The sequence below is a fragment of the Nothobranchius furzeri genome, chromosome 8 (genome assembly GCF_043380555.1).
Source record: "Nothobranchius furzeri strain GRZ-AD chromosome 8, NfurGRZ-RIMD1, whole genome shotgun sequence".
In the NCBI taxonomy this organism is placed as follows: domain Eukaryota; kingdom Metazoa; phylum Chordata; class Actinopteri; order Cyprinodontiformes; family Nothobranchiidae; genus Nothobranchius; species Nothobranchius furzeri.
The window spans coordinates 79,890,223-79,917,345 of NC_091748.1; the positions used below are offsets into that span (position 1 = coordinate 79,890,223).

General features: G+C 46.2%; 1 protein-coding gene and 1 long non-coding RNA gene across 4 annotated transcripts; one reads left to right on the plus strand and one right to left on the minus strand.

Moving 5' to 3' along the window:
* The first annotated feature begins 2,020 nt into the window (after positions 1-2,020).
* Positions 2,021-26,415, plus strand: sgta (small glutamine rich tetratricopeptide repeat co-chaperone alpha). Of its 3 annotated transcripts, XM_070554391.1 has the most exons (13): positions 2,021-2,160; positions 7,540-7,664; positions 12,271-12,402; positions 12,602-12,705; positions 12,779-12,866; positions 15,444-15,543; positions 15,658-15,762; positions 19,324-19,459; positions 19,531-19,593; positions 21,030-21,067; positions 21,143-21,280; positions 21,354-21,477; positions 26,183-26,415. In XM_070554391.1, the coding sequence occupies exons 2-12, from the start codon at positions 7,616-7,618 to the stop codon at positions 21,463-21,465; spliced, it is 1,065 nt and encodes a 354-aa protein (XP_070410492.1). In that variant the 5' UTR covers positions 2,021-2,160; positions 7,540-7,615; the 3' UTR covers positions 21,466-21,477; positions 26,183-26,415. The 3 variants fall into 3 exon arrangements, with proteins under 3 accessions (XP_070410492.1, XP_054591543.1, XP_015832686.1); XM_054735568.2 differs by lacking the exon at positions 7,540-7,664 and having other exon boundaries at positions 2,023-2,160; XM_015977200.3 differs by lacking the exons at positions 2,021-2,160; positions 7,540-7,664 and adding an exon at positions 8,836-8,956.
* Positions 4,338-5,499, minus strand: LOC139071599 (uncharacterized). Its single transcript, XR_011521446.1, has 2 exons — positions 5,312-5,499; positions 4,338-4,582 (listed from the first exon to the last, which is right to left on the minus strand). It is a non-coding gene; the product is annotated as an uncharacterized lncRNA (long non-coding RNA).
* Positions 26,416-27,123: the final 708 nt, after the last annotated feature.

Below are 27,123 nucleotides of genomic sequence, written 5' to 3' on the forward strand. Positions count from 1 at the left end.
AATCCCATTGGAAGGGAAAGTCATAGAGATGGTCCATGAGTTTAAGTACCTAGGTGTTCGGATGGATAACTCCCTTACCTTTAAATCTCATATAGATAAACTGGTGAAAAAATTAAAACTAAAGCTGGGTTTCTACTTCCGTGATAAGTCGTGTTTTTCTTTTGAAGGAAAGAAGCTACTTGTCACTACTACCTTTTTATCTGTACTAGATTATGGTGATCTTATATATATGAATGCTTCTTTAACTGTGCTACAAAAACTGGACTCTGTTTACCATGCGTCTCTGAGATTCATCACATGCTGCAGAGCCCCGCCCATAACACATCACTGTGAATTATATTCACGAGTGAAATGGCCGTCATTGGCAATAAGACGACAAAATCATTGGTATGTTTTTATTTACAAGGCAGTGTTTGGATTGTTACCTCCTTATATTTGCACTTCAATCACATGAAAAAATTTTTGATTCCCATTCTTTAAGGTCTAACCATCAGTTGCTGCTTCCTGTTCCTTTTGCTCGCACACAGTTAGGAAAGAGCCCTCGCCTGCTCTGCTCCTTCCGCTTGGAACCAGCTGCAGAAAACCTGGAAAATGACTGAGCAAGTTTCACTAAATGCCTTCAAAACCAAACTGACAGCTTCAGAGATTGCATTAGTAACTTGTAACTGCTTCTAATGACTGAGTGTTTTATCATTGTCATGACGTTGTAACTGTTTGTATTTTTGCTGCCTCTTGGCCAGGTTCTTAACCTCAATGGGTCTCTATCCTGGTTAAATAAAGGTTTAAAAAATCTTTTAAATCTTCCTTTCATTAACTAGAGCACATAACCTAAAACTCTTAGCTGATGAGGTTCAGCAGCGAGAAACTCAACAATGAACACCTGGCAGGAAAAAAACCAAACTAAACAAAAACTTTGTAATTCCACAACAACCCTAACCTGCAGGCACATTTAAAACATCTGATATATATATATATATATATATATATATATATATATATATATATATATATATATATATATATATATATATATATATATATATATATAAACACATGTAGAATTGTGAGATAAATTGTGAATTATTTTAATTAAAACAACAACGTAAATATATATTTACGTTGTTGTTTTAATTAAAATAATTCACAATTTATCTCACAATTCTACATGTGTTTATATATATATATATATATATACATATATATATATATATATATATATATATATATATATATATATATATATATATATATATATATATATATATATATATATAACACATGTAGAATTGTGAGATAAATTGTGAATTATTTTAATTAAAACAACAACGTAAATATATATTTACAGAAAAAAATGAGAAGGTTGCCAATGAATCTTGTATTTTGCTACTTTTGAAGGGTTCATTATTCTGTAATTTTAAATGTAAGCCAGTCCACAAATGTCTGAATATCACCTCAGGTCAGGATTTTATGGTTAACGCTTCAGTGTCATCAATCCTAACTGAAGTCTGAAATAAGGTGTGTGCACCCTGGAGTCCGTGGTGAATGGATGACTCTCCAAGTGTTCGCTACTCAAGCGGGAGTTTGAATTTGGAGTCCAGCTGTGGGTTCTTAGGCTGAAAGGTCAAGCTTCTCATGGTTGCTGTTCTGACGCGTTCAGTGGAAACCGGTGGTCATAATGTTATGGATAATTGGAGTAAATGAACTATACAAACAGACCAGCAGGGGGCGATGTCAAAGGGAAAGTCGCGCTTCACGTAGTTTGTCCCTGTAGGGCCGCCGTAGCGCTGAAAAATACAAACGCCTTTTCCATCGTTTTAAAGGTGAGAACAACTTAACAGGTAAAGATTCCAGTTAAACACCTCAGATGAACCCGCTCACGCGCCTTTAGCTGACCGCGTCTTCAGGAGGAAAGCTGCAAAAGTCTGTCCTCATTTATTTCATTTCTGCTCGTCGGAGGCGGAAATGATTCGTTATGAGGATTTTAGAGACACGGTTATTAACTTTATCTTTACTTCCTGTGAGGCTCTGGAGCCTCAGCAGGACGCAGCTCCAGGTCACGGGCAGGCTCGTGTCCGGAGAGGTGGAGGTGTTTCTGCGGACCCTGGAGCTGCCTGAGCCCCGGAGGACTGGCTCGTTATCCGGACTCCTGCAGAAGGACAGGTGGGTAGGGACGAGCTTCCGGTTCGGTCCTGGCTGCAGGCTTTCCGCGGGGTCTAAAAAGTCCTAACAGCGTTGAATTTAGGAATTTGGAAATGATTCCTTAAAAGGTCTAAAATGAGTGCGGAACGTAAATGACCCGTACCGTGTTTGTCCTCTAGAGTTTCATTTGTCAACCACCATCATTTTTATATTACACCTTATTGTTTTATAACGTAGCATAAATAGAGTGGCGGAACCAATAATAGAGAACCGCCTCGGGTCTAAATACTCCGAACACGTGACGTATTCAGCTCCCGCGCTACAGCAGCGATCCAAAACGGTAAACACACACCGTGTGTGTGTGTGTGTGTGTGCGCGTGCGCGTGGACCACACAGACCTCCAGCAGAGGAGGAACATAGAACATCTCAGCTCATGAGAAAGGCTGACTGACGCCTAGGGCGGGTTCCAGAACTCTGGACCTCTTTGGGACTGAGTGGAAACACTCGTAGGTCCCAGGGCCGGATTAACACTTTGTTACCCTGGGCAACAATATTCAAGGGCCCCATCATAACAACCCAAGAATCACCACAATATGGTCACATACAGAATATTTTACTGTAATATGCAGTAAATATACTCAATACTTGAATGCCTGACATCACGTAACCCGCTCAGGGTAACCTTTGACCCACCTCGTGTGGACTGACCAATGAGGAGAGGGTCTTAACTTGAGGCCCTCTCTTCTGGTCCAAGCTCTTTGACATTAAGTTTTCCACCATAGTTCTCCTCTCGAACGGATACTGGAGAAGAGACCGAACTGAATTCAGTGGCTGCTGAGATCCGGTATCCATGCTGGTTGTAGTCACCGGCGGCGTCCATGTTACATCTGCGTCACGACCAAAAACGTGCTGGAGTAGTCGAGACTCTCCGAGTTCTACCGAATACCAACGAAAGCCTTTGGCGGTAGCTCTATCGCCCATCATGCTTCTGAATCGACGTCGACGCTGATTGGATACATTCCCATTCCTACCGTTTGATTTTCTTGTCAGCAATTGGCCGGCAGCTTCCGTGCTGTTTGGGCGATTGAAACACAGCCTACAGCCTTTCTGTCGCCTCCACCGCTCGGCAGAGAGCTTCTCACCAATATAGATATATACATATATGATTTGTTTTTGTTACAAATCACACAATTAACTTAGAATATGTGATTATTGTTAATTTTATTTATTTTTTTTTAATTAAAATTAAAAACACTGGGGAAAACTGGGAGGGCGGCGCCCTATCACCCTCTACTGGCCAGCCGCCACTGAAAGCAGGAGATTACAGATACAGTATTTTGCTCTTGCCCTTGCTGCCCTGGGCCCTTTAGAGTTCATGGGCCCCTGGGCAATTGCCCAGTTGCCCATATGGTTAATCCGGCCTTGGTAGGTCCCAAATATCAGAAAAAAGTGTTAAAATGTCCCGATGTGCCACTGCAGGTCACATGACTGATCCCGGGTCACGTTATGAGTGGAGCAGGCGCGTCTCCTTTCAGCAACATTAACTAGAAAACAAACGTTTGGGTCGTTTAGCTAAAGTACGCAGCAGCTAAATGCATCAGCAGGAATAGCAGCAGTTTCACCAGCACCTGGTCGTGCAGGGCGGCATCTTAAGAGCTGGAACATGGAACGTCTCTGACTGCAACCAAGTCAACCCGAGTCCATCACCTTCCCAAGCCCTGGAGGAGTGTGAGGATGGAGGCTGATGACAGCAGACCTGGCTGCTGTTATAAAAGCAGTTCAGCAGGTTGTTGTTAACTGCTGTTACTGACATGAAGTCAGCACTAATGAAGCTGCTTTATTCATGTTTACATGTTGGGCCTTTACTGTTTGCACTGCAGCTTTGCTGGAATAAAGTATAATATCAATAAATATAATAAAATAATATAAAGAACACAACCTTTAAGTACTTTGTTATCCTCTCTTCTCGCCATCGTTAAAGTAGTAGTATGAATAAGTACTTCATGGTACCCAGCCCCACTGATGCTGTTATAGACATGTGTTACGTTTAGGGCTGCAACTAACGATTATTTTCATAATCGATTAATCTGTCGATTATTTTTTCGATTAATCGATTATCGGTTTGTTACTGTTTAGCTATTTAACCTATACAAGTGATGGATGCATTTCAGTTAAGAAAAAAAAACATAAGAGAATTGTGCAGTTGACTGCAATCTATTTTATTGCACATGAACACAGTCAGCAGTAGAAAATGAGCTAAACAGTGCAAAATATCAGTCCAGAATAATTTTTTAGCATTAGCTGGAAGCCTGCTCCTTCCACCATGGATAGTGGCCTCATGTCTTTTACCAGCATGTTTAGAATAGAGTTTGTAAGTGGTATGCATTGCTGGGGGGTGAGTGTCTTCTTCCCCATGTAGTTGTCCATCGTTGCTTGTTTTTTTCTGCATAAGAAACACAAATAGACTGAAATAAGTACACATATAAAATAAAGCAGCACACACACTACAACACTAAATCAATGTTAAATTATTTGAATTAATTAACAATATACAGTGATCATTTATTTTGAGGGTTACGTTCTACAAAATAGCCCGCAACAGGAGATATTAAGAAAAAAAGTCTAATTTTTTTACTATTAAAAAGCTCAGAGTAAGAAGCTCATGAGGTTTTTACTTTGAGTCGGGAGTGTTTAAATTAGCTAGAGAAATGTGAAAAATGTTTATTTTGTGTAATACTGTTTAAGAAACATGATAAAAATGTGTTGTGAGGCGTTTTACAGCGTTAGACAGTAAAACAGCCTTTTAATAGTAAAAAAATGACTTTTTCTGAATTTCTCCTGTATTTAAAAATTGAAAGCGTACAACTATGCCGCGTTATATTCACCTGGACACAGCTTGTCTGTATATTTTTCACCGCAGAGTTGTCCTTTTTTGAATGAGGAACATAGTTATGGGTTTGTGCCGTTTTTCTCTTAACGAGAACATTCTTATAAACAGACGTGCTAAATTTGGCAAGCGCATGATTCACAACACGGAGGAGATTCACGATTGCATCTAGTCAATCAGAAGTAGAACACCGCAGACTGACGCGGCAAAAAAACATGTTTAACATCCACTATAACGAACTCAGCTAAAACACTAAGTCCAGCTTGTTTATTTTCTGTTACTTACCGGGCTGGCTCTTCCAAATGACGGCTCACTTGACCGCGGTGCTCTTCCTCTGCTGCATCAGCCCCCACATGCTTTCGTCTCAAATGTGCTCCCATACTCGTGAGGTTTTTGTCCGGGGTTTCTCTTCAGTTTTGTCGCGTCTATTTTTCTTCCGTATTTCCTCTTGTTCCGCCATCTCTCACAGCAAGATGAGCGTCAGTAACGTGATACGTCATGAAAACCGAGGGCACCCATTGGCTCATTTCTTCTTCTACGGCTCCACTGGTAGATCAGTGGCTCATTACTGCCACACACTGGCGGCAAATTTAACAGCTTGTAACCGATGTCAGATTGTGGTAAAAAATAGACTTTATGCGGTAAAATATGATTATTAAACAACTAATCGATGACTAAAAAAGTTGTTAACTATTTTAATAATCGATTATAATCGATTAAATCGATTAGTTGTTTCAGCTCTAGTTACGTTACCATAGCAACCCTTTCTGTGAAAGCCCTAACTGCTCTGCTGCTGCTCTCTACCGAGTGTTTTGGTAAAATATAATAGAGATTAGAGCTGAAACGATTCCTCGAGTACCTCGAATAATTCGAGTACAAAAAATCCTCGAGTCAAATTCTCTGCCTCGAGGATTCGTTTAATTCATATTTAATTAATTCATGGCTTTGCAATCGCCCGGGGTCATGTTTCACCCGGACCGAAATAAGTGACGCACATGCCCACTGGACTGAATGCACGCGCGAGTGGCGAATGTAACTTAACTTTCTCTTAAGCCATGGCGGACAACGTGGACCCCGGTGGAGTTCTAAAAAGACAGAAAATGTCAAGTTGTGGAACCATTTTTCACGTCGTTAGGCGGAAAACGTAGTCCAGTATAAATACAGTAAAAATGGATTTAACCTACCACACCACCACATCCTCCGTGCTGCAGCACCTGTAAATGTCACTTCTGCAAGCGGACTCAGAGCCTCTACAAGATGATGCTTTTTAGCCTGTATTTCTATATATTCTGCGGACACTGTGCGACTTTTTCGTTTGTAGCGCTCAGTTTCAGCTCACACCGTACGTCTGGTAGCAACACGTCGGGCTTAAAATGTGCTAAAAATAGCAGTTTTTACACAACACGTCAGACTTTTTATTGTGTTATTGATGTCTGTTGTCCCTCGGGGTTTCTGCAGCAGGACACGGGTATTTATGAGTGTCGGAGGAAAACGAAAGAAAGTAAATACATGTTTTGTGATCAGTATAATTTGACAAAACCACAGCAAACATGCTTTTGGCAATCCTTGTTAGTGTGAGAAAAAAAGTGTGGAAATTAAAACGGACGTGTGTTAATAGGGAAACAGCCGGCGAGCTGTTTGCGCCGTGAGCGGTTCTGGTTCTGTTTGGGCCGCAGCCGCTCGCAGCGTTATCCTCCTAGTTTTTGTCTGGCTTGCAGGCTAGCAGATTCTCGCACGAGGGGAAAATCGGCTCAGGTTTACTTATTTTTTGCACACGCATTTGTTTACTGTGAAGTAAAGTTGAAGTGCTGAAGTTATGCAAACTAATTTTGAATAAAACTTGAATAACTGGCAATTGCTTGCTCATTTTAAGAGGTTTTTCATAATTATAACATGCTATTTGATATCAAATCAAATCACTTTTATTGTCACGTCACATGTGCAGGTACACTGGTACAGTACATGCGAGTGAAATTCTTGTGTGCGAGCTTCACAGCAATAGAGTTGTGCAAAAATACAGTAATGTAAAAACAAGTAAAATATAAAAATGGCTAATCTAAGTATACAAATGAATAAAGTAAACAATAAGATAAGAGATATAAAATGTACAGAGGTTGGTATGTGCAAAACAGTGGCATTAATGTACAGTATGGAGCGTGTATTGTTGGAACTTGGTGGAGCTCGCGACGAGGCAGCCATACTCGACGCCATCTTGGCTCATCAATATATGATATAAAGGTTTACAAACACAAAAGGGTAATTTATTAGAGTACTCGATTAATCGAAAAAAAGATTCGATAGAGTACTCGATTACAAAAATATTCGATAGCTGCAGCCCTAATAGAGATAAATGAACACAAGTTCAGGGAGTCATGTTGCTGGTCGGGCTGTGAAATGGATATTAATCTTTATAGAAGAGGTCTTAAAGGCTTTCCTTTAACTTGAGGAAACATGTAGGAACCCTGTGGCTGCTGACCTTTGACCCCCTTAACGTGTGCTTTCTTATTTGACAGAGTGTTACCCTGAGGCGTTGTGTCCTGGATTGTGAGGTAGATGAACACCAATAAGCCAAAACATTAGGACCAGTGGATGGGAGGGGTGAACCTCTGGTTACCATGGCGCCCGGCAGCGGGTGTAGGTGAGATTTCTGAGCCCGAGGCTGCTGGACCCCATGGGGAAGGGGAAAGATCTGAGCGACTTTGAGAAGGGCCAGATCGTGATGGCCAGACGTTTGGGTCAGAGCATCTCCAAAACGGCGTCAGTTGTGGGATGTTCTCGCTCCGCCGTGGTCAGCACATTCCAGCGCTGGTCCAGAGAGGGGAAACTGGTGAACCAGCGACAGGGTCACGGACGGCCGAGGCTCATTGACGAACGCGGGGAGCAAAGGCTTGCCTGGCTGGTCCAGTCCAACAGAAGAGCGACGGTGGCTCAGATCGCTGAGGAGGTGAATGCTGGTTCTGAGAGGAAGGTGTCGGAGCACACGGTGCGGCGCAGTATGCTGCGTTTGGGACTCCGACACCGCAGAGGAGGCAGAGCCACCTTTTTATCTGAGACCGGTTCTGATGCACAGCAACAGGAACCGGATCAGGACGGTGGTCCTGTCCAAAGGAACGTTTCACAGGAGAGCTCAGAGCCAGAAGACACTCCATCAGGCTAAAGCCGTGGACCAGATCAAGTCATACCACTTTCTGATTTAAGCTGAAATGTTTCTGTTCTTGTTGTGAATCTAATAAATCTGTTGTAGGAGAATCCAGATTCTAGTGGGAAACAAAGCAGCGTGTTGGTTTTACGTCACTTATTTATCATAAGCCAGTGTTTGGTCACCAGCAGCTGATCTGACCAAACGGCTGATCTGGGTGTGAGAGGGTTAGTATAACTCCAGTATAACTGGTGTTTGGACCCCCGCCGTCCAGACTCCCCAAAATACTGAAGCTAGGATGTAGGGTTCAAATTTAAAATCACGTCAGCTTTAGTTTGAATTCTGGAGACGTGAGCCTGAGCTGAACAGCTGCGTTTGACACATTGAGGAGGTTGTTTTTCTGGGTTTTTTTTTTGAACATGGTTTAGTCTGACTACACTGCTGCTGTCCAGGATCCTGTTCAGCAGTCACACCTTCAGATCCATAGATGGACAGATTAGCTCAGTAAAACCGTGTTTTATGTCTTCTGTGATTCTAGAAGATTCGTTTGATCTGCAGAGATGGACAGCAGCTCGTTTGTATTTGAAATAAACGGGCTCATAGTTAAACGTCTGAAAATCCGGAGTTGTTTTTATTTATTCGTAAACATTCTAGTCAATGACCACGGCGACGCTTTCTGATGACGTCACCCCGCGCGGCTCGGTGATTAGCAGCTTACGTAGCAGAGCGAAGCTAACGAGGGTTCAGCGGCATTACCGGACGGCTTCTCGCCTGAATTACGGAGACACCAGGTAGATCCAAATGACAGCTGTGTTTTCAAGTGCGATATGGAACCGGAACGGTCTCATTTTCATCACAGGACCGCAGTTTTTAACGCAACGCTGACGTAATTAGCTTTCTGAGGGCTAGAGCCGTGTGCTGGAGGACTCGCGTCACTCCCCCGAAAAAACGTCCCCTAAAACCCAAACGGCTCCAGGATTAGCCCGCAAGCACGGTGGATAAAAGTTAACAACAAAAGTGAAGATCCAATACCCGATGTTTAATTCGGCGCATGTTTTATGCAGCTTTATATGGTTATAACGTGTAGGCTTAGAGCTGCTAGCAGCGTCGCCCTCCAGATTCCTGAAATGCTTCGAGCTTTGACGTTGGTTTTATTTCCTTTATGTTGCCCTGGAGAGTGGACTGTAACCTTTAGGGATCACGGCTTGTAGAGGATTCCCATGGGCCGTTGTGTCCCGCAACCTGGGCTCCTGGAGCAGGCGGTGCTGTGGAGAGAGAGGAGCTTAGCGGGGCTGTCTACACCGAGCGACACCGGTTTTCAGGCGAAGTCTCCCCCTGGTTGAAAATTGCCCCCCCCCCCCCCCCTATAAGAAGAGTGCTAGTTTTCTAGCTGCCATTGCGTCCTGGTGCTAAAACGAACTCATTCTGAATGAGTGGAAGAAAACTGGTCCTGAACCTGCTTTAGTCAGCTGTTTGAGTTTGACCTGAGTGACAAAGCTTCTTTCCGGACTATTTCTCTTATCTGATGGCACCATCTAGTGGCCGACAAGCATATCACACACAAACTCTGTTCCTCGTTTGTTTAAGATGGCGACTTCACGCTTCTGGTTATAAATGTAGCGACAAACAGCTAAACACGTTGTTTACGAGTGTTATTATCATGTCATGTTGTGTTCTCATATATTTATGTTTTAGAGACTTTCTTGTCCGTGAAAAGTTCATCAACTCTGCGTCAGCGTAGGTTTTCCTTACATCTGAAGCAAGTAAGCGGTAGTCCAATGCTATTGGTTAGTTCTGGTCAGGGCTCAGTTCTGCGGGGCAGGGGGCGTGGTTAGCAAAAAAGACGTATGGTTTACAATATATCACAGTACATGATGAGATAATCACTTTTACGGATTTCTGAAAAATCCTACATTTCTGAAAGCGGAAAACTCCGGAAAGCAGCTTTAAAGAAAGAAGGAGAAGAAAAGATCTTTTCTAAAGTGCCTCTCAAGATAAAAATCACAAGGTGCTTCACAGAAAATGTAAAATATAAAAAAAGAATTTAGAAAATGATTAAAAATATATTTAAAAAGAGCAAAAATAGACGACTGTGATTAAAAATGTAGAGAAAGAGTGAAAAGGAAAGAGGGAAATCAGTGGATCCTGAGGAAGGTGGAATAGGTAGGGAGAACAGAACAAGGAGAGGGAGGTGATGAAGGTCACACAAAAGCCTGAACAGGCGAGTTTAAAGGAGACCACTGAGTCCAGTGATCTCAGGGGGAGAGTTCCAGAGTCTGGGGGTCACAGCAGCAAAGGCACGCTATGCTAATGTTTATATTTGTAAAGAGCGAGTAACGCCTAAATCAACCTTTCTGCTGGTGACCCATATCACGAGTGTCTAATAGTGCTGTACACGTTTAATCATTGCTTTGGCAGTTTAGTGCATCTTACTTAAAATATAATATTTCAGCTCAGAGCTGTAATTCTGTCTCCGTCTTCAGGTTAGAGTCAGCCACCCGCTGATGGCGGCCAGCGTTGGGAGGGGCAGCGTTTACGTATGATGACGTTCTCTGTAGGTAACGGAGTCCTGTACTTTCTCCTTGCTGCAGCTCTGTGACTGCACGTGAAGTGGCGTCTTACTAAAATGTGTTTGAAAGAAGCGCAGCAGCGCTAGCAGGCTGTCGACAGCCACACCACCAACGTGCAGGTCAGGTACGCGCCTGGACCCCCCCATCCCGAGCCGGTAAAGACTCATTTATTCTCCTCCGTCTGCTCCACGAGGCCCGGGAGATGCACTGACCCGCTGTGGTCAGCTGGCTCACTTATCCTGACACTTGAAAGAATCAGAATTGGGAATCGATAAGAACTGGAATGGAAACGAGGGATTGGAATCGGAATCGTTCTAATTAAACAATTCCCAACCCTACAGCTCTATCACAGGTTCGCTGGCTAATTCTGGAGTGTAAGGTCTGGTTCCCACAAACACCCTGACCCAACCCAGCATACTCAGCAGAAACCAGGCTAAAGTGGTTTGCACATACTGACTGGTTCTGGGCTCCCTGGGTGGCCACCTTACCGTTGTGGAGGGGTTTGAGTGTCCCAGTGATCCCAGGAGCTACGCTGTGTGGTCGGGTCCCCCATGGCAAACAGGTCCTAGGTGTGGGACCTGACAAACAGCAGCCTAAAGAGCCTATGATGACAAACAGGGTGTTCCCTTGCCCGGACGTGGGTCACCGGGCCCCCCTCTGGAGCCAGGCCTGGAGTTGGGGCATGTTGGTGAGCGCCTGGGTTTTCCTCCTGGAGCCCGGGTGGGCGTAGCCTGAAGAGGAGACTACTGTCCCCCTTCCGCAGCAGCCCGAACGCATTCCTGCTTCTCCGCATAAACCTGAAGGGGTCACCTGCTTGTGGTTCTAGTCAGGAGGTTCTGTAGCTGTATGAATGTTGTTTTGGATGAGCTCGCTCTGCTGTGCATGATGTCAGTCACAGCCGTGGCCCCACCCCCTCTCTGGCGCTCTGTCAGCAGCCAGGTGTGGAGAAGGTGTGAAATAATGCTCAGATGCACTGATGGAGATGACCTCTGCGATGTTCTTGTAACGTTTTGCACATGGTTACGTTTAATAAACAGTCAATGGAATACTGAGGTAATAAAATGTAATGTAACATAAAAGTGGATTATCAGGATTATTGATCCTTTAATATTCGATGATGAAACTCGGTACTTTGGTTAATCGGGGAAACAACACTATAATAATCTGACTCAGAGACAAAAATGTAGTTTATAAAATCTGTTTATTACTATATTAATGATGATGAAAGGCTAATGATTATAAATATATCATATAAACCACTCTGACGTCCACACACTAGCGATGCTCCTTTACCAAAGCTCTTTAACCAGCCTTAACGGTTATTAACCAGTTAACCGTAAACCAAGCAGCCCTTTTACCTCTCTCTAAGTGGCACTGGCCCACAGGTGCTGTCGGAGAGGAACTGGTGGAGGTGCCAGTTTCAGCACAACACCGGCTACATTACAGGTGCTGTGTTGGAGCCAGCCGGTGAGCTTTAGGGTTCAGCTGGAATCGCTCGTGTTTCTAAACCACAGCTGGACTCACCTGTGTTCCAGGTGTCTCTCTCACTCACTCACTCTCCACCATCATGACGGACACCAAGCGTCTCGCCTTCTCCATCATTCGGTTCCTCCATGACCAGCTCCAGTCGGGGAATCTGACCCCAGATGCTCAGGAAAGCCTAGAAGGTGAGTTTCATCATTCTGACGTGTCTAATTGAGCAAGATAAAACTTGATGCCAGAGATATTGAAGAAATACCCAAATGGCTTGCCCTAAAGCGCTGAGCGGGTGGGGGAAGGGCCTCCGAAGCTGCAGTTTTATTCTGAAGACAGTAAAGAGAAATAAGCAGCTTCAGGACTTCTCGGGGTTCTCTTCATCTCCTTCAGTTGCTGCTCAGTGTTTGGAGACAGCGTTTGAAATCTCCACCGATGACCAGAGTCTCGCCGTCCCGCTGACGTTACCCGAGATCTTCACCGCAGCCACAGCCAAGGTGTGTGACGAGCTCCACTTCTGGATTTTGGTGTTTCTGGGTCCGGTCTGATGCCGTTTTTGTGTCCCAACAGTTTCCAGCTCAACCGCAGGCCAACAACTCCAGCCCCAGTTTGCCCACAGAGGAGCAGAAAGCTGAAGCCGAGCGGCTGAAAAGTGACGGTGAGTCCCGCTTCAGGTCCTGGGTGTGCGCGCTAACCCAACCTGGTTCAGAACCAAGAGCTGCAACACGCTGGACTCGCTGTACCCGCCGATGTTGTCCTAAACCCACGTGAACATTGTTAGTATCGTCAGCACATCTTGACTTCCTCCCTGTCAAAGCCAACTCTCTGTCCTACCAGCAGCTCTGGTCCATCTTCAGGTTGGAGGAAAGTTGCTGTGAAGCTGCTGCTGCTGTGGAAATCCCACATTTCAGACTCCGCCTGTGCTGTAGTTGAGGTGTTTTAAAGCATCCAGGTGGAGTGCATTTAAAGTCCCATTAGTCATCACGCACTGGTGGAATAGACCGCATCTCCACCGTTGACCCAGCTGTGGCTGTATCCGGTGGTTTAAGCTCCTGATCCAACCCCTTAAAGAGCAAGTCACCCCCTACCAGAGCCTTACTTCACTTCCTGTTTGATGTTGTTGCCTGGCAGCCCGCCGGTCACACACAGGCCCACAGCGGCATTGTTGCATCATAATGTACCTCTTAGCCAATAGCGATGGCAGATTTAAATTGTAATGCAGTGCTTGAAATCCTTGAAAATGCTTGAATTGCAAGCCTTTTTTAAGTGTATCTGGTAGTTAACTTACAGTAGATGTTGTGACAAGGGCGTTCTTTATGGCATCTATACTTCCAAGACCTTCTCCACAGTTTGTATCAACTCCACCATCTTCCAGGCCTGGCGGACTCGTCCTCTGCACAGAGAAAGAGTCTGGTTCCTCTCAGGCACAACGGCACGAGGGCGGCCCGACTAGGCAGCTCAACAACGACCAATCAGAAAACAGAGGAAATGCCGACTGTACTGCTGTAGTAACAAAAGGCGTCTGGCGACGGCACAAACGTCTTTTATTCTAGAAGAAAGGCTTTTAGCGCTTCTACTTGTTGTTTTAAAGACATGCCCAAGTCGTTTAGACCAGAGGAAAGAGCCGCGGCCAACTCCGCTTCAGTCGCCATGCTTATGACAAACTCGGCGTTGTGGTGTGTGACGTATGCTCAGTGCTGATCGGCTCGTTAGAGACCTCAGGGGGCGGGGTTAATTGAATCGGAGCGTTCCCAGACCCTTTCTCTGTGCAGCATTAACCAGAGGAGGAGTCTGGCGGGCCAGGCTAGTGTCTTCCTTGGATGGTGGTTTCTAACAGGAGGAGTTCCCTTCCACTGTTGGGATAGCAGCAGATGTTTGGTTTCCGTGGCTGTTCTCCAGAACGCCAAAGGTGCAATCTGCAGTGCTATACGTTGTGAGGTGGAGGTCTTTTGTCATTTGATCATCAAGGCTGTCCAGCAATTGGACCTTCTTCACTTCTTTTGAGCCAACGGGTTGACCTTGCTTCCCAATCTGTTTTCCATCGGTGGAGATCCCCTTAGGTATCAGAAACCGTGGGGAGAGAGGTGGGTTTGAATGTAATAACTGCTATGATAGGATTTCCCGTTGTTGTCACCTGTTTCTGTCTTCAGTGTCTTCCTTTATCCGTGCTTGAATGAAGCTGGCCTTTAGACAGCCTTGGTAGCTGAAGCTCCGTGTTTGGGATGTGTGTTCGGAGACCTGAACATCTGAAGGAATGCTTTTCTTCCACTCACCATACGCCCTCTCGCAGCCTTTACCAGCTCTTTCAGGTGGTTCATATCAGGCTTCACAACCAGGCAACGCTTCCCCTTTTCTTCACCGTTTTTATTAGTCCCTGACCAAATCAGTGGTAGCGTTAGCGGCAGCTTTAGCACATGCTTCAGCGCCAGGTGACAAGCCGGCTGCCTCTCTGGGATTATAAATATTATTTTCCCTTTTTCAGACGATATAAACACTTCGGATCACTTGTTTCCTTGTAGGTGTTAGCGCACCCACAGTGATCCCGTCGCTTTTATAGTCCCCCTGGTGCTTCCATCTTGGTTCCTACTGCTTCTCGAGCCTGACTCGACAATTCATAATAATATTATTAATGTGTGACCATACTGATCAACAAAGTAGACTAATCTGGTATCATTTAAGATCTGGAATAAATCATTATAGGAATAAACATTTACTGTAGAGCATTCGGCATTATTAAAACACATTTACTCATAACATATATGACTGTAATACCTTGTAAAGTTAGGAAATAATGTTATGAGCCAGAAAAGATCCCTATTCAAAGAGTCTTGTGTCCTCAGAGGTGTCTTGTGACATGGATAATGCTCAAGCTGAGAGATATTCATAATCTCCTGGTGTCGGGTTGGCACGACCTACTTTCATCCATTTGATGAAATAAGGCCTTGAGCAGAACCTTTAAATGTAACTAAGATGCACTAAAGTGCCAAATTATGGACTGCACGTGTCTGCAGCACGATTAGACACTCGGTTCTACAGTGGATCTGCAAAAACGTAGATTTGGGGGTGACTTGCTCTTTAAAGCTGCGTGTCAAGCAGGGAGGCATTGGGTCTTTGGTATGACTAAAGACTGGGACTGGGAGATCAGAGTTCAAGTGAGCCAACAGCGGTTCTGCCGGTGCTCTGGGATCTGTTTGTGGTTTATGAGCTGATGAATGGCGTCTGGTTCCTCCTGCAGGAAATGACCAGATGAAGGTGGAGAACTTTGCAGCAGCTGTGGAGTTTTACGCAAAGGCCATCAGTATGAATCCTCAGAATGCCGTCTACTACTGCAACAGGTCAGTCTTCTACCCTGGGGATGACTGTAATGGCCAGAACCACAGAAACCAGTGGGATCTCAGCTGATGGATCCATGCAGCTGATTCATGGAGCGGCTGTTGGTGTTGTTGCAGAGCGGCAGCCTACAGTAAACTGGGGAACTACGCCGGCGCCGTGCGGGACTGTGAACAGGCCATCAGCATCGACCCGAACTACAGTAAAGCCTACGGCCGGATGGGGTGAGTTGGCTCTGTTCTCGGTTGGTCAGCGGAGGAGAGAACTACACTTCCATTCAGTAAAACATACCAATTCATTTCTGTGGTGCATTTAACTCGTTCACTGCCAACGACGACTAAAGTCGTCACTAGCATGTTTTTACTGTGTGGGCGTCGGACGAGCCCCCGCACCGTGAGAACAAACATCTCAGCTCTAAAGCCGATCTTCGTCCGCATACGTCACACGTCACGTGATCAGGAAGCAGAACATCCACGTGTTAGGAGATCGTTTTGGGCCGCTGCTGTAAAAAAAGTGAGGCGCGAACTGGAAAAGCTTCTGCCGATCACAATTCAACACCGGATTATGAAAGAACGGATAACGCTCGAAACGCGCGGATTCTTCCTGATGTAAGAGGTGAGTCTCCGCTTTGTTTTGGTTGTTTTGGCGTCGACATCATCCTAGCGCGCAACGTTCTGTCACTCTTAAAAAAAACAGTAAACACGCTGAAAACCGCTGGCAGCGAAGGGCTTTAGCGATCAGGAAACGGCCGGCAGTGAATGAGTTAAACAGCATGGGAGCTGACCAACACGCCTCCCAAACAACAACATCAAACAACCGTCACGTAAAAATACAGGTAAAACAATCAGTAAAAGCAGCAATCATCATCTTTTTCGTACAGCCACCCAGCACTAATCACATAAATGCATTAGCAGAAAAATAAATGTCAAAGACCACGATATAAAGTCTAAAAGCAAAAGTGTCTTCAGATGTGACTTGAAGGTACCAGTGGATGGTTGCAGGTGACTAGTGAGTGGCAGTGCATTCTGAAGAGTGGGAGCAACGGACACGAAGGCTGAGCTCACCCCCCATGCCTTGCAGTTCATAGTCGGGGTGCGCCGCCCTCCCGGTCCACCAGGCAATCCACCCTATTGGTACATTTTTCAAACAGGAAATGTGGGTGGAGTCAGAGCTCTGGTGGAGGGGTGACTCCCCTGTTGCTTCCTCTCATTAGGGCGTGCCCCCCGATGGAGCAGCAGGCCATCCTATATAAGTGATTATGTTGTCTGACCACGACCCACAGACAGTCATGGGACAGTCTTTAGTTGTCTCAACTGTCTCCACATGCTATTGGACAACAAACAGCGTGATGTACTCACCTCTACAGACGCCAGTCAATGGGGCGGTCCACCATACTCCGTCAAAGAAGAGGCAAATTCAGCCTTTTTAAAGGGACTTTACAGAGTTTTGAATGTTTATGCTCATGATTGCCCCCTCAGGCCAAAAGCGTAACGGCAGCTTCAATAGCAGGCTCGTGCACGAGGCACGCATGCTGTACGTGCACACTCCTTAACGAAAATAACAGCTGAGACAGTCCCGTGTGTGTGTGTGTGTGTGTGTGTGTGTGTGGGTGGGTGGCCCAGAGGAAAGGAGAACGCGCAGCTAATTAATTAAATAATTTGGTTCTGTAGCTTTCTCTTCAGCACAGCCGACAAAGGTTTATGATGGGTCAGTCCTCCTGCATGCTCAGATCATTCCCTTCCCTTGCTTGATAAATTGTTCCAAAATGAAAGTTGAACCCACATCTCTTTTATCTGTGAATTCAACGCCGTTCTGCGAGTCTCAAAGAAAAATTTGGGCATCTTACTGTAAAAAATATACCATTAATGTAAAAAATAAACTCTAAATAAACTATGTTCACACCCAGAATCAAACCCAGGTCTTCTGCACAAGAGTCTAATGTTTAACTAGATGAGCTAAAGCACCAGTAACGTCCTTGGTATCTGTAACATTTATATCCTTGATGACGGCTGAAACAACGTTCAAAGAACGGTTCGGAGTGAAAATGGCTATTTTGTTGCTAATTAGCAGGAAATATCTAGAAGAAAGTTCTACAGAAAGTAGCTAAGGGTCCTCAGAAATGTAGCTAGCTTTGTCACTAGGCGTTAGGAACAGCGACAAAGTGGCACTGCCTCTCTCTCTGCTGCTAAAGCTACGGATAGCAAATGCTACGGGCGATGCCTGAGCGTGAACGCGCATGAAGCAGCCTGCTCGACCCGAGCATCTCTCTTTTTCTGTCATTTTACAGAAAAACAGACAATCACAGTAAAAATGCCAGGGCTCATCCTACAGGACCAGGGCATTGCAGGAGAATGTATGAAGAAGACATTTATTATTTCTATACGTGTTTTGGCTGTCAGACTTCCATAATGACCCTTTAAATAAAGTACTTAAAGCAGGGGTGTCAAACTCATTTTAGCTCAGGGGTCACATGGAGGGACATCTAGTCCCAAGTGGGCCGGACCGGTAAATAAAAAAAAAATCAGATTGTTTTCTTTGTTTTAATGCAATCAATATAAAACAAGGCTGGAGCCTGAGGACAGTGTAGTACAAGTACAACACCTGAAGTGTACTTGAAAATTTGAAAAAGAAAAAAAAAATCAATAAATCAACAAATAATAAAAACATTCCTTAGTGATTCAAAGAGTTTACAGATCACATGGCTAGATCAGTTTCATGCAGCACTTAAAGTATATTTGACTCATTTTACTTTACATCTTTTAGCTTTCACCGGCACATCAACATCAGGAGTCACATCCTGAGTGGCGCCAACTTCAGGATGTGATTCACGTTCTTGTGTGAGCCTTGTGTGCAGCTTTGTTTTATTTATACTCATTACAGAGGAAACCTGCTCACAAAGATACGTTTATTTTCACTCTACATTGTAAAGTATGAAAATAAAGTTTACACAACCGTCTCGCGGGCCGGATTTAACCCGCTTGCGGGCCGCATGTTTGACATCCCTGACTTAAAGTCCCTTTCTGGAGGATTTCTCTTACCCGATGGCACCATCTGGTGGCCGACAAGCACAAAAACTGTTGATCTGTTTGTTTAAGATGGCGACTTCACGCTTCTGGTTATAAATGTGCTTCTGTAGCGACAAACAGCTAAACACGTTGTTTACGAGTGTTATTCTCATGTCATGTTGTGTTCTCATATATTTATGTTTTAGAGACTTTCTTGTCCGTGAAAGTTTATCATCATCAGCCGAGGTTTTCCTTACATCTGAAGCATGTAAACGGTAGTCTAACGCTATTGGTTAGTTCTGGTCAGGGCTCAGTTTCCTATTGCACGGAGCTCTGCGGGGCAGGGGGCGTGGTTAGCAAAAAAAAGGTGTATTTTTACGGATTTCTGAAAAATAATTTCTGAAAGTAGAAGGACGCGACAGCAGCACTCTGAGCCGGGATCAAACCTACAACCTTCTGATTAGCGGACAACGCGCTCTACCTCCTGAGCTGCTGCTGTCCGAGGCTGAAGACATCCCCGTCCATCCTGACCGCTGTCTCACCTCAGTCACCGATAATCTGCTGCTAGTCGGGATTTTTCATACTTTATTAGCAGCAAATCAGATTTAATCTGGAGTGTAAAAAGCAGTAGAAATATTTCCATGCACCTTAACTGCTGTCTAAGCTGCTTTCAAGCACAGATCTCCAGTTTTCGCCTGAATGTGTTTGGTGGAGTGGATCTGAGAGGAGGGGGAAGCCTGAGGAGCTCCATCGTGATGGCTTTGTGTTCTCATGTTTCAGGTTGGCTCTGTCCAGCCTCAGCAAGCACACAGAAGCAGTCAGTTACTATAAGAGAGCTCTGGAGCTGGACCCGGACAACGACACCTACAGAACCAACCTGAAGATAGCTGAGGAGAAGATGGAGACCCCCAGCCCAGTGAGACAGTCGTCTTTGTGAGGGACAGCTCATGGGAGCGAGTGTCTGAGTGGAGCATTTCTTTGTGTCAGTCTGCAGGTTTGGGGGGCATCGATCTGGCCGGTCTGCTCAGTAACCCCGGCTTCATGAACATGGTGAGTTGGATGTTTCTTGTTTGGACCGTTTGGACCCAGACTTGCTGTCAGAACCACGACAGGTGGGCTGACATTTGTTTTTCTTGGAGGAAGAAAAGAGAAAGAACCCCATCCCATAAACTTTTGAGCATTTGGCGGCATCCACAGAGATCACCTGGAGGGAAAGGACGGCCCCCCCGCCCCTAACCATTCCATCAGATGCTATCATGTTTATCGGCACTGGTTTAAATTACATTAATAATAATAATAATTAGATTCATGAAGCGCTTTTCTCACACAACCGTTTTCTGTACAGGTACTTTTTCTCCTCGGTGAGCAAGGGTGCCCCCAAGGGGTGGCCAGGGGTGGCCATGGCCACCCCTAGAAAAGTGCTGCCCCCCCAGGAAAAGTCAGTGTTAATAAATCATGTTAATGTTCAGTCAAACCATATATTGGTCTTGTTTATTCAAGACATAATTGTAAAACAAAATAAAAATAATACAATTAATAAAGGAATAATCAGAATAAAAAAACAAACACGTTTTCCGCCGCTGACCATTCTAAAAAAAGTTTTTATCTCCGTAGTTTTTTTGTGAACACATCAGTCTAGGTCACACCCTTCTGCATCTAGTCACTCGTTATCACACACACACACACACACACACACACACACACACACACACACACACACACACACACACACACACACACACACACACACACACACACCAAGGTGTCGTACCAGTGCCCTCGCCTCTGGAAAAGGCTGCCGGAGGAGCACAAGGCTGCAGCAACAATCATGTTAGAGCAGGTTCAAAGCTCGCCTTTAGCTCGGCTCTAAGCTGATTATTATTTAAAGGTCTTCTTCATTTCTTTGCATGTTTTACTTGATTACATTTAATCAGTGTTTTACTATATTACATTATTTATCAGCTAGCAGTAGCTCAGGAGTGAGAGCGGGTTGTCCAGTAATCGGAAGGTTGTAGGTTCTCCGCCCTCCCCCTCTGGGCGCCCTGTGTCAGAGCCTCAGCTGCTACTGTTAACCTTCTGCTCCCGGGGCAGATGGCTCCTCTGATGATGACTCCTTGGATCACCAGAACTCAGCCCATTGTTTCTTTTTGCATTTGTTTATGGGAGGGATGGGAATGAGGGCTGTGTGGGGTCATTTTAATGTGTAAGGCACAGAGTCACATCAGTTGTATGAAAAGCGCTTTATAAACAAGCTTTATTCTGATTTGAGTTGCTGAGTAACCCGGAGGGGCACCAAACCTTGGTTTGAACCTTCAAAGACTCAGATCCATCAGTTAGAACTGCTTCTGAACTCAGAAGAGAACAGGAGCTAGGATGATCCTGGTGTGGTGAATCAGCTGGAGCTGACTCTGAGCTCTGTAACCTGAGTCAGGTAGACCACAGGAAGTCCCATCCATCAGTTTCACATCTGTCCCTTTTCTCTGCAGGCATCGAATCTCATGAGCAATCCTCAAGTTCAGCAGCTGTAAGTCTGTCTGCAAGCGTCTTTCTTCTGCGTGGATTTCACAAACTGAATTCTGGACACATCTCTGCCTCTTAGGATGTCAGGGATGATGTCTGGAGCGTACGGTGGGATGGGAGCAGCAGCAGCTGCAGCAGGAGGTGGAGGTGGTGATGTTGAAGGAGGTGCAACCCCCGGAGCTCAAGGAGCATCAGATATATCAGGACTGATCCAGGCGTGCGTCCCTGTTCTCATGGTTTTAGTGTCAGAGCTGCGTGTCGATGACGTTAACAGGCTGATTGTTTTGCAGAGGTCAGCAGTTTGCTCAGCAGATGCAGCAGCAGAACCCCGAACTCATCGAACAGCTGAGGAGTCAGATCCGCAACCGAACACCCAGTGCTGGGAACGAGGAGCAGCAGTGACACTCGTGTTCTGTACGTAGACCCAAGTCAGCGAAGGTGTTCAAACATTCGAGGACTGAGCATCGCTCCCTGGGGAACCTCAAACAGTTCCTATTTCAGCTTGCCACAGTGCTCCAGTGCACCTTCCTGCTGAGGTGGATTCTATAGTCAGAGTTCTGTTTCAGGCTCGGTTCTTTAAGAAATAACGAGACTCGAGAGTTTCACGTCTCTGAGAAATAATAAAGACTTCAGATGTAAAAATGCCTGATCAGTAGCTTGCTTCTCATTTTAAAAGGATCCAGAATAAAAGCCCACATTTAACAGGCCAGTTGTTATTGGATTACACCGCCTGGCCAAACCAAGTCTCCACCTGTAGCTACCTAAGCTGACCGGTAGGAGCGTGGGCCATTATCTTTCAGCTGCAGCAGGTTCTTTAACCCAACGGGCGCAACGAGCTGCTTCTCATTTACATGTGGACACACACATCTGGTGTACACTGCCTGGCCAAAGAAAAGGTCACCTGGCCATGATAAATGATGACCTGCACTTTTAAAGCGCCTCATGCTGGAGAACTCCAGAGCATTTTACACTCCAGTCACCTCTGTTGGTGATGAGCTACAATGTAGCCACAGCTGCCCTGGGGCTCACTGACAGAGGTGAGGCACCACCGGTCCCTCCGACCACCAGCAGCAGCGGCAGCACCTAATCTCCACATATGGCAGCTTCACATCTGGGCCAGCACGGACAGGGCTGGGTGGCGTCGGTCCGGGTCCCTCACCGGTAGGGTTTGTTCACACACACACTTCCCAGCAACAGGGAAATCTCCGAGCATTTGGGCATGGAAAACTCTGTGGTGTCTCACTTAAATAAAGGTGTGTGTGTGTGTGCGCGCGTGCGTGCGTGTGCGCTCCTCACAGCAGGGAGAAAGACGAGAGAGCTGCTGAAGCGTCAGTCAGAGGTCACCTTCTCGGTATCAGGATGATAATCGCACATGCGGGAAGTCCCCGCTAGCTCATTCACCCACCAATCGGAGGCTCCCCCTAACAAAGGCGTGAATTTGAGCCAGCCAATCAGTGTGTTGGACCAGTTCAGCCCAAAGCAGACCGCCTTGGTGTGAGCACGGAGAAATACCTTGACTTGATAAGCTGCCCGTGTGGTCCATGCTGGCCCAGATGTGAAACAGCATCTGTACTGGAACAGACCCTGAGTACAGCGTGCTCCGACATTCTTAATAAAGTCCGTTTATACAGAAGCCATCACAGATAATGTCACAAAGACATAAAGCTAAAACACGATCAAAGACCAAGCAGCTGACCGTCCTGTTTGTCCTGGAGTTTAACACCACCGTGTGGAATAAAGGCAGCTTGGGGCGTCTAACGCACCAAACATCTGTGCCTTCTCACCTGCTTTCTTATGCAAGTCCGGAAGGTCAGAAAAGGTCACCGTGGCACTCTTCATTCCGAGAAAAGCTGCTTTAACGCGTGCGTCGTTGGCGTAGACATGTCAGTATTGACCCTCTGCTCCTACGTCACCTAATCACACGGGTCTACCACAGTGGAGGGCAAAGCGTGTCAGCAGTGAATGACATGAGTACTGAACAGGGAACGTATAGCCTGAAATAGTTTGTTTTTTTGTGATTAGCATTCCTTCTACTAGTCATCAGAAGAAGTAGCACACCTGGTGCGGATCATAGGCGGTTTGTGCTAAAGTCAGGTGTTTTAACACGTAATCATACGTTGTAATAGTTATCTTGCGCTTCACTACAGTGGACGGTGCCGCGCGCCCTCCATGGTGAAATCATCCATCCATCCATTAGGATAATCAGTAGTATTAACATCACCTTTATCCCCGTCTTCCTCATGAAATATACGATTTTTCCCCAGAAAACGTGTTCGCTGCTAATGCAAAGATACTTAGAGGGCTGCTAGTCAGTTTATATCTCTTCATGCAGCCGACCGCGCAGCTAGCTGTTACCATTTCACTGTGACACCAGCTAAAGAAAAGCACCAAAAGGCTACAGCCTGGCTTGTTTTGACTAGCTTCGCTGGAGTTTCAGCGTGTGTAAACGGTGGTTTTGTCATCCACCATGGCAAACGGCATGGTCCCATGAGTGGCGTGACGTCATCTGCAAAGGGTCGACATACACTTTGGTGGCTGAAATGCTAACAGCCGGACAATGCTAGCCCAAGCTATTGCTAATGCTAACCTGAACTACGGACGTCTAGTACAGAGGGAAGACTGACTGCAGATTTCTGCTCAAACGACGGGGGTTAGGTGGTTGTCCACTAGGGTTGGGTGATGGGACGCGTTCGACCATCAGCAATGGTCTGAGTCGTTACCATTACAACAGGCCATTTGTTTATTAGTTTGCCTGTGAGTTAGGTTATTTACAGATCTGTCACACGTTACGCACAGCGAACATAGCGGAGCTAACAGACAAGGGGAGATCTCCATCAGCACAGCTGACAGTGGGCGCCCTGGAGAGGTGATGCACTCAACCTTGTGCACAAGAGCGCAGTGTCGAGTTATACTGAGCCAGGATCCTCTGGAGGTTTCTTCCTGTTAAAAGGGAGTTTTCCTCTCCACTGTCGCTACATGCTTGCTTAGTATGAGGATTGCTGTAAAGACTCTGACTCTAGTCAGTGACTCGATGCAACCTGCTGGGTTCCTTATGTAGGAAACTTGTTACTGACTGGCTTAATGACCTGACCTGTATTGTTTACTGTGTGAAGGTCCTTGAGACGACTCTGGTCGTGACTTGGTGCTTTATTAATAAAATGAGTAGAATTGAAGCGAGTAAAGAGTGGAAACCCTTCTGTTTTTAAGAGTCTGGTAGACATCTGCTTATTCCATTTGGAGAAATTTTTTCTCAAACTTTGGCTTAAGTAGCGCTCTTTATTCAGCGCCTGCTTTGAGTTTGTCAGCGGAGAGCAAATCCATCCAGTCTGAGGCAAAAGTCCAGAACCTCATAACCTCTTCAGAAAGCTCCCAAGTGACACGTGATTAGGCACAAGCTGCAGGTGACTAGTTCAGGTGAGGGGGTGTGTGTTCGGGCCGCAGCAGGGAAATGTTCCTAATTTAAGTTAACTGCATTGTTTAAATGTGGCGCTCGGGTCAGCTTGCTCTAACTATCCATCCATCCGTTTTCTGCCGCATATTCGGGTCAAGGTGCCTAAGCAGGGCGGCCAAGACTTTCCTTTCCCCAGCCATGTGGGCCAGCTCCTCCTGGGGATTCCCAAGGCGTTCCCTGGCCAGAGAGACACTAGCCACGTTTACATGCGCACAACTAATCGGATTGAACGCCCAATCGGAACAAACACGTTAATCGGAATGTTCTGATCCGATTCGGCCCCACCGGAATGAAATTTCAGTCCGATTGACAGAAGTGGTTTTGTCCGATCATCATTCCGATGGACGTGCACGCACACAGCCGGTGGGACTGTTGGCACTTTCTGAGCTTTTGCTGTTATTTAGTCTGAACTGTTGTCAACCGTTTCAGCTGATTGTCACATTTTATTAATAATAAACCACAACAGAGCTCAGTAATAACACGAGTCTGACCCCACCCCCACCCCCGGCCTGTTGAGCTCAGTAATAACACGAGTCTGACCCCACCCCCCCTGGCCTGTTGAGCTCAGTAATAACACGAGTCTGACCCCACCCCCCCGGCCTGTTGAGCTCAGTAATAACACGAGTCTGACCCCACCCCCCCGGCCTGTTGAGCTCAGTAATAACACGAGTCTGACCCCCCCCCCCCCCGGCCTGTTGAGCTCAGTAATAACACGAGTCTGACCCCACCCCCCCTGGCCTGTTGAGCTCAGTAATAACACGAGTCTGACCCCACCCCCCCTGGCCTGTTGAGCTCAGTAATAACACGAGTCTGACCCCACCCCCCCGGCCTGTTGAGCTCAGTAATAACACGAGTCTGACCCCACCCCCCCGGCCTGTTGAGCTCAGTAATAACACGAGTCTGACCCCCCCCCCGGCCTGTTGAGCTCAGTAATAACACGAGTCTGACCCCCCCCCCCCCCCCCCCCCCCCCCCCCGGCCTGTTGAGCTCAGTAATAACACGAGTCTGACCCCACCCCCCCGGCCTGTTGAGCTCAGTAATAACACGAGTCTGACCCCACCCCCCCGGCCTGTTGAGCTCAGTAATAACACGAGTCTGACACCCCCCCGGCCTGTTGAGCTCAGTAATAACACGAGTCTGACCCCACGCCCCTGGCCTGTTGAGCTCAGTAATAACACGAGTCTGACCCCACGCCCCTGGCCTGTTGAGCTCAGTAATAACACGAGTCTGACACCCCCCCGGCCTGTTGAGCTCAGTAATAACACGAGTCTGACACCCCCCCGGCCTGTTGAGCTCAGTAATAACACGAGTCTGACCCCACCCCCCTGGCCTGTTGAGCTCAGTAATAACACGAGTCTGACACCCCCCCGGCCTGTTGAGCTCAGTAATAACACGAGTCTGACCCCACCCCCCTGGCCTGTTAAGAGCTATTCCATCCTGGTCCTGGAGGGCCGGTACCCGGCACGTTTTAGTTTTAACCTGCTGCAACACACCTGATTTCAGTCAGCAGGTGATTAACAGGCTTCTGCAGAGCCTGATGAGCTGCTGCAGGTGATAAAGGGTGTTGGAGCAGAGACACCTCTAAAACATGCTGCATGCCGGCCCTGCCATAAACAATCAGATTTCTTTCATCAGCTTGTGTTGATCTGACGCTTCTGTCTGTTTCAGGTTGGGGGACAGGAGGAAGACGAGGCGGCTTCTGGGCGTTCCCTTTCCGATGCAGATTGTGTCACAAAAACTTTAAGGAAGTTTCTTGTTTTTCTATGAATGAACATTTCCGCCGTGGGAGCGTGAGGCCTCCCGCTCCATCAGGCCGCATGTCCTGTGGCTTTGTGTGGTTTTCAGAGCCGTGCTTCAGTTTCACACGTTCACAAACCAAGATTAAACACCTGGAAGTTTAACATGTCTACGCCCTCTCATGTGCGTTGTCTTCTTTAAACACCTTTGCTCTGGTGAGGGAGTGAACTTTGCTGTTGGTCACGCGGAGCTGTGAGGCGGCAGCAGCGAGGCTGTTTAACGTACTCCTTTCTGTCCTTTTCTGTTACATCTGAGCTTTTGTCTCACGGCTGCTGCAGACCAACGCCGTTATAAAGCAATAAACCAGGAAGCAGACTCGAGAAGGCGGAGCCGCAGACTGCTGTTCAGGGTCCCGTTAATGAGGAGGTTAGGTCATGAGCTGAAGACCAGGATGGTGTTTCCTCCAGGTTGGTGGAGGACATCTTGTATGTTGGAGTAAATGTGTGCGTGCTTGGGTGGGTGACTGTGTTGTAAAGTGCTTTGGGGGGTTGTAGAACCGTAGAAGGCACTATATCAAATACAGGCCTTAGCGTTTGGTAGGAGGCTGTTGATCCAAACTAAGAGGGAACTGTGCTGAAAACCATAGTTCTGGATTGATCATCTATTGGATTAGGATTAAATGAAACAGATCCCGGATCCGAGCATCTGAAATGAAGCCGGGTTCGATCTTTTAGAGGTCAGGAGAGACGTGGGGTGTGCAGTCCCTTTACAGATTAAGTTTTCAGATTAGCCAGGAAACCAGAGCAGGTGGGGAATCTGGCATAACCACGTTTGTGAATAAAATATTTCAGAATGAAGATTCCTGTTTTTCA

Excerpts from the sequence above, each read along its gene's own strand:
- sgta (XM_070554391.1), top strand. The coding sequence starts at position 7,616 with ATGGGAGGGGTGAACCTCTGGTTACCATGGCGCCCGGCAGCGGGTGTA. Across the intron at positions 12,867-15,443 it reads CGAGCGGCTGAAAAGTGACG|GAAATGACCAGATGAAGGTG; the intron begins GTGAGTCCCGCT and ends TTCCTCCTGCAG. Across the intron at positions 19,460-19,530 it reads AGATGGAGACCCCCAGCCCA|TCTGCAGGTTTGGGGGGCAT; the intron begins GTGAGACAGTCG and ends TCTTTGTGTCAG.